Source organism: Trachymyrmex septentrionalis, unplaced genomic scaffold (assembly GCF_001594115.1).
Source record: "Trachymyrmex septentrionalis isolate Tsep2-gDNA-1 unplaced genomic scaffold, Tsep1.0 scaffold171, whole genome shotgun sequence".
In the NCBI taxonomy this organism is placed as follows: Eukaryota; Metazoa; Arthropoda; class Insecta; order Hymenoptera; family Formicidae; genus Trachymyrmex; species Trachymyrmex septentrionalis.
Genome location: NW_017304876.1, coordinates 46,198 through 52,757, shown reverse-complemented (window position 1 = coordinate 52,757; position 6,560 = coordinate 46,198). Strand labels below are relative to the sequence as shown.

General features: G+C 33.8%; 1 protein-coding gene across 1 annotated transcript in view; it reads right to left on the bottom strand.

Moving 5' to 3' along the window:
• LOC108746451 (probable G-protein coupled receptor Mth-like 1) overlaps nucleotides 1-5,680 on the bottom strand; it is a 163,815-nt gene extending 158,135 nt beyond the window's left edge. Inside the window, exons 1-2 of the mRNA XM_018483236.1 lie at nucleotides 5,148-5,680; nucleotides 2,215-2,487 (exon numbers count right to left, since the gene is read on the bottom strand). Of these exons, the coding sequence (XP_018338738.1) occupies nucleotides 2,215-2,487; nucleotides 5,148-5,680 (806 nt within the window). The remainder of the gene's footprint in view (nucleotides 1-2,214; nucleotides 2,488-5,147) is intronic.
• Nucleotides 5,681-6,560: the final 880 nt, after the last annotated feature.

Here is a 6,560-nt window from a genome sequence, read left to right as displayed (position 1 = left end):
ACACACAAATGTCACTTTTCACGTTTCCGTCATAGGGGAAAAAGTTACATGACTCCATGACGTGAAACTCTTTCACTAATATACAAAGCATGGAACGTTTCAACTTTACTTAGTCATCTTCAACCATTGAATAGCAAACTATAGAGAACTCGGATCAACCTATCTTGTTTTTCCCTAGAAAACTAACCGACTAAATTCAACTAGCTAGGTTTATATCAAAGGTCGAATGCTTTCCAACATAGAAAAGGTTTTAGGTTTTCCCAAGCGTAAAGTTGCCATATTGACAAAGTGTGCGACAAGAGCCACCTTTATTCTTCTTTTTCTTGTCCCAGCATTGAAAAAAGAAGATACATACGTTTCCCTCTTTTCAATTAACGTTGGTTATTTGGAGGAAAAAAAAATGCATAAAGCCGCTTTCTTGGGTATATTCGGATTCTCAGGTAAATGCTCCCCGGATGTCATATCATTCTTATATACTGAACGTTAAACAAGGATGACACGACGACTGAGAAGCACTCAAATGGGAATCAGAACACATCTCTTGTCGCATTGTTCCTTTGTCAAATGGTTAGCTTCCCACCAAAAGTAGAATGCTTGATCTAAGTGTTTTATTGTTAATTTCACTTTTTGGAAACGAATGGAAATGAATGACTGCATTCAGTTTAAGTGTTCGAGCTTCATTCTATCTTCCTTCTATAAGTAATGAGTGATAAAGATAGAATGAAGCTTACAACGCGTAAGTGCCGAATTAACCGCCAGTCAGTATGGATATGCTTGGTCTAGGTATATGTGTGTATCGTTGCTTACTTAATAATTTGTATTACTTCATTATAATTATTACAAGATGGATATTATGACTATATTTTGGTATACTCGACTAAGTTATTGTTAATTCTATGATATTATTTAATTTGAGGACAGCTATAATTCTACTTTAAATCATCGAAATTTTATAAAGAATTTGGTATTAGTTTTGATTTGATATAGTCTCCTTTCAGATCTCAATTACAAAATCAATTTTTACGAAAATGTAATAAATACAAGATTCACGAAATACTCATAATTGAAAAAGAAAGACTTGATAAATAAATGTAACTTGAGAAATTATAAGAAAACTATTGTTGTAACTTGTATAGTAAGCCAAAGTGTGAGGTGTAACCGAAATATTGTAAGAGGTGTACCATATAATATTTTTATTTTTTGTATCTTTATATTTATTTTGAAATTAAAAATAAACAAAATTTTATTTTGTAAAAATAATTTTGTATAAAATATTTTATATCAAATTACAAATTTTTATCCGTTTTTTCAATTTTCTTATTCAAATTTGAATTTGTAAAAATTGAGCAAAATACAATACGACTTCTCTTATGGTAAAAGCTTATTTTTGTTATATCATAATAATAATTGTTATATCATTGTAATAAAGGAGTATAATGCCAATGAGAGCCGATACAGTTGTACGTGTGTAATAAAATATAATATATGTTAATCATCAATTACAGAAGTTTCAATCATAAGATTCGATACTTCAGTGTGACAATAACATTTTTCGGAGTTAAATTAAATCGTTATAAAAAGATAGACGAATGCAGTTAATAAATCATCGTTAAACAGTTGTTCAAATTTAAGAACTTCATAATCGTTTGTTGTACTTAGCTTCAATACGCGGATTTTAATTGTTATTTTTGTTAATAATTTTATAAGTGTACAAAATTTTTTATAGGTTTTTATTTAGTTCAGAACAATAAAAAAAAATCTGCTGTGGACCCCATACGTTGACGAAAGGTGCAAAATTCCATAAGGCCGATGGAGGATTAAAATCTGTTAGAAAATAATATTATAAAAAAAAAATTATAAAAAAATAACATTATAGTCCCATTAAGATAATTAGACTCAGGCAGGATCGATATACTTCAACAATACTTAAATAATAATGTTGTAACGTATTGAAAAAAAACAATTGAATTATTGTATCAAAATCAAATACAATATTTTCCAAATCCGAGTAAAAATAATAAAAAATAAAGATCACTTACTTATCCAAGATTTTTTATCTATCTTGAATTATCTTGAGTTATCTTAACGTGTGTTATCAGACGTTAAAATAATATAAATTTATATTATTATTTGTCAGTATGTCTGTAACATTACATAAAAAAGTGCGAGAATAAAAATATATCAAGACATCATTGATTTCAATCTCGCACTGACCTTTGTGGTGCATGCTCAGGACAGGCGAACACCTTGGCGATCTGGTTGAGTTCCTTTATCCTTTCAACGCAGAACTGACCGCTAGGTAAAACGACCCCATTTATCTCCAAACTGCCGTCGGGATGCATCTCAGCGTCCATTGCATTTCCGACGATCGTGAAATTGTCGGATTTTGGGCAGTTAGGAAATCCGAACACGATTTCGATGGCAGACGACGCGTTCGGAAGTAATGGTGGTGCATCCGCAGTTTCTACCAGGTTTACGCAGGTATTTCTGTTGAAAAAAAGAGATATATTTGTCACGGAGCCACTCGTTACAATGAGAAAACAGTAGGGGCATCCAAGCGTAAATTCTTTTGTTGTGTTTCTTTTGTACAAATGTTTCTTTAACAGTCTGCAGATCGAAACGTTTAATAATTAAATAAAAGTCACTATTATCTAATTATATATATAATATTATTGTTTGTTTTACAATTTAATATTTGAAATTATTATTATATATTATATATAATATAGATTTAATGTTTTCTAAGAAAGAGAGAGGTAAGTAGGTAGACAGTTATGTATTAAACGCTTTAAAATCGAATCGCTAAAAATCGTACAAAGTGAACAATAGAATATTAAAGAGATATTAAAATCAAATATATAAAATAGAGTTACAAAAATAAAAATAGAAATAAAGCATAAAAAATGAAAAGATGAAGAAACTAGAAAAAGATGAGAATTGGAAAACAAAATGCTAATACATACACAGAATTTATTTGTGTGTGTGTGTGTGTGTGTGTGTGTGTGTGTGTGTGTGAGAGAGAGAGAAAGTACTCTCTAAATTTCTTGGAATAAAATCTCATTACAAAAAAGAAATATGTCATTTTAGAATGTGAAAAATTTGCACTCTTACATAAAAGTGACAGATTTTCACTCTTTTTTTTTTGGAATAAAATTTATACTAAAGAAAAGAAAATTCATTCATTTCTTTTTAAATAAATTTTACTCCAAAAGTATGAAATCTCATTTCAAAAAAAAGAATGAAAATTTACCAATCTTATTCAAGAATACACATATTTTTCGGTCTTTTTTTTTTATAGTGGCAGTATTTTAACTCTCGTGAGATTTCACTCCAAGAAATTTAGCGTAAGAAAAAATTAAAAAATAAAAATGAATTCTCTCTAACAGTAAAGAAAACTATTGCTGTTGAGTTTTATGTTTTTTGCTGCTAACTATTTTCGAAATAATTGATATAACATATATAAAAGATACATAAAGAATTGATAAATATCTTACTTCTATATTATTGGTAGTCATACGTCAGTTTCGATTTAGTTTTTATTATAAAATTAGTGTGATATTGCGTATAGTTCATTTATTATGCTAGAACTCGCCGAGAAACTGCCTTATGCACCCAACGTCAACATTCTCGAATACAAACCGGACGAATGTAATCGTCAAGGTCGCTTTACACACGTATTAACGGATTTCACTCAAACGTTACTTGATAAATAAACTAATAGCTACCAATGATTAAGTCGAAGACTTACGAAATCCGTTACTGTTTCATCAAAGAGGTAAATCATACAAAAAATATTTATTCCGTAATAGTATTTAGATAAGAAACGAAAGAATTATTGATACCATAAATAAGGAACTATTTCATTGTATCATATTAGTGATACTTACATTTTTTAGATTTTTTTGGAATATTGTTAATATTCCAATTCGAATTATTTAACTTATCAGTTTTGTTCAATATATTAAAGTCATTTTAATCTGGAACTGGATTTGTTTATACAGTAAGTTAGATTCTAAATAAATATATTTGTATTTTGTAAATTTTGTATCATAAATCGGTTTTATACATGTTATTTTTCTCTCAATTAGGAAATTAGGATTTTCTGTCGACTTTTATTGTTATAAAACTTACAATTAGATATTAGTTAACTTATAATTAGATATTTCTTTTGGTTTTTGAGTTCTAGGACAACATTTAGATCTTATAACTTTTGGAAATAAGGAAAAAGATTTGGGTCGAAAATTAACGCTTGATTTATTTGACGTCTAATGTTTTTTACTTTGCCAGCAAATCTTTTTCAATATCTATTTAAAAAAAATGTAATTATATAAATTAATCTAAAAAAAATTCGTATAACATTTATGATATTTCTCCTAATTTACAATATACATTCTCCTAATTTTTCAATAGAAAATAAAATGATAAATACCAATAAAAATTTTGTTTTCTTATTAATAATATTTGTAATTTTAAACGATCGTTGTACTACATCCCAGCAAAATATCAAGTCTGTTCTCTTTAGCGGTTAGCTGAACTTTTTGCATAGTTCGTCATTTCTCTTTTACTCTTCAACGTGAAAAGAAAAAGAGAAAAGATGAACCGTGCAAGGACGCGGATCAATTCTCACTCACAATATAACACGTAAACATTTGTTCTTGTTTAACAATTGATAAACAACAAAAATAAAATAATTCTTAAACGCTGTGAGTTTCTAATTTTTAGAATTAGAGGAAGATAAAGAGTAAAAAAAAAGTTGAACTGAGATAAAAGTTGATCTACAATGATAAAAATTACAAACCCTCTTTATAAGTTCTGGCCATAAACAATTTTGTCAAAACAAGAATGACAAAGAAGAATATATACATATACTGTATTTTTTATGCTATCTCATTCCAACCTACTAAAGTCGATAGAAGCGATGCTAAACATTTGTCGTCTAAAGATTAGATTCCGTTGTAAGGGTCAAGAAACGAACACAAAAGAATACAGATCTTCGAATATTTCTACCCGAATTAACCTAATGTTCAGGCCTTGAACTAACCTAAATGTATTATTTGGATTGATCCGACCGATCCGAGCAATGAGAACAGTCACCAGCAATGAGAAAGTAAACGCATTAAGAAAATTATTTCTTACGAGATTCTTACCCGCCTTCGTGGAAACTAGCGTTCTCGCCGCAGCAACGTCGTATTCGTGGCCTCATGGTCGCTGCGGCATGATTACCTGCTGATTTTTTCGGCATGCACACGAGCAGGGCGTTCATATCGGAGCAATAGCGACTGGGAGGAAAGTAGGGACCTTGATTGGCTAGACTGTACTCGAGCACCACTTCGCCGTTTATGAACATGACGTACGGATTCGCAGGCCGGTTCGGTACGTGAACTAATTCCGAGTGGTTGTCGCATTTCGGCCATTGGCCATCGATAACGTACCAGTCGGCGGGAGGTTCATCAACGACAGCCCGATCATCAATCGAGAAAATGAAAGGTTTCCATGTATTCGTCGTTGGCACGCAGCGCGGCAACGCGTCGCTGTTCGCGTCGTCATTAATTAGTTCCTCGCCATGCCGACAACACTTGAAGATCCTTAACTGCGATTTCGCCAGATCGTCCGGCTTCGAAACGACAACCGTCGCGATCGTCACGATGAGCACGAATACGCAACGCGCGAACGCCCTCATGATTCCAAGAAATCTGTAACTATGGTTACCGTTCGAATTCGTCTTTTTCGAAGTAAATAACGTTGCCGACTGTCACAAAAGGTCACGCAAGTTTCAAATCTTCCACAAAGTCTTCCGAACGTTTCTCGAGAAACGCACTTGAATCAATCAAATTGATATCATTTCGCGACGCGGAATCGAAGCGGTCGAGTACGGTGAGTCGGAATCCGAGTGTAACGAAGTATGCGCCAAATGGGAAAGAGAGACTTAAGATACTCAATAAACGAGAGTCGGCTGTCCCGTTTGTAAAGCGCTCGACGCTCGAAAAGACACTCGACAGAACTCTCCCGTCTGAAGGCTGCGGCGTAACTAACTCGACCACGCGTTGCTCATGCGGCTTAACTCCGGACGGTAGACCGGCAGCGTGACTCCGGTATGCGCGCGCAGCCGCGCGCCACGCTCCCGCCCTTACTCGACCTTATTCAACCACCGCGCGCGCGCTTCCTCCTTTTCTCCGCGGTGACCTTCGCTCACGTTGCCGGTTGCACCGATGAAAGGGGGCGAGAATTCACGACCACGTGCCTCGGTGCCTGCGCCCCGCTCCGGTTCCGCTGTACAACCGGAAGTACAACGGTAACGCGCGTGACGCTATTCCTTTTGCTTTGCGCCGGCGAGTTGTATTATGACCGAACGTTGCACGCAAATCAGGGTGAGAGGACGAGGAGAGATTTCACTACTCGCTCAACCTTCCCCACTTGACTTAGGTGCAATCCTTAACGGTTCAAATGCTTCGTTGACCAAGAAAGTCGTCGGAAGAAAGAGTTTTATGAATTGACTAGTCGAAGAATGCTTCGAAGAATTTGCAGCGTTAATTATAAGTGGGTCGCAGCCTTTATCGAAA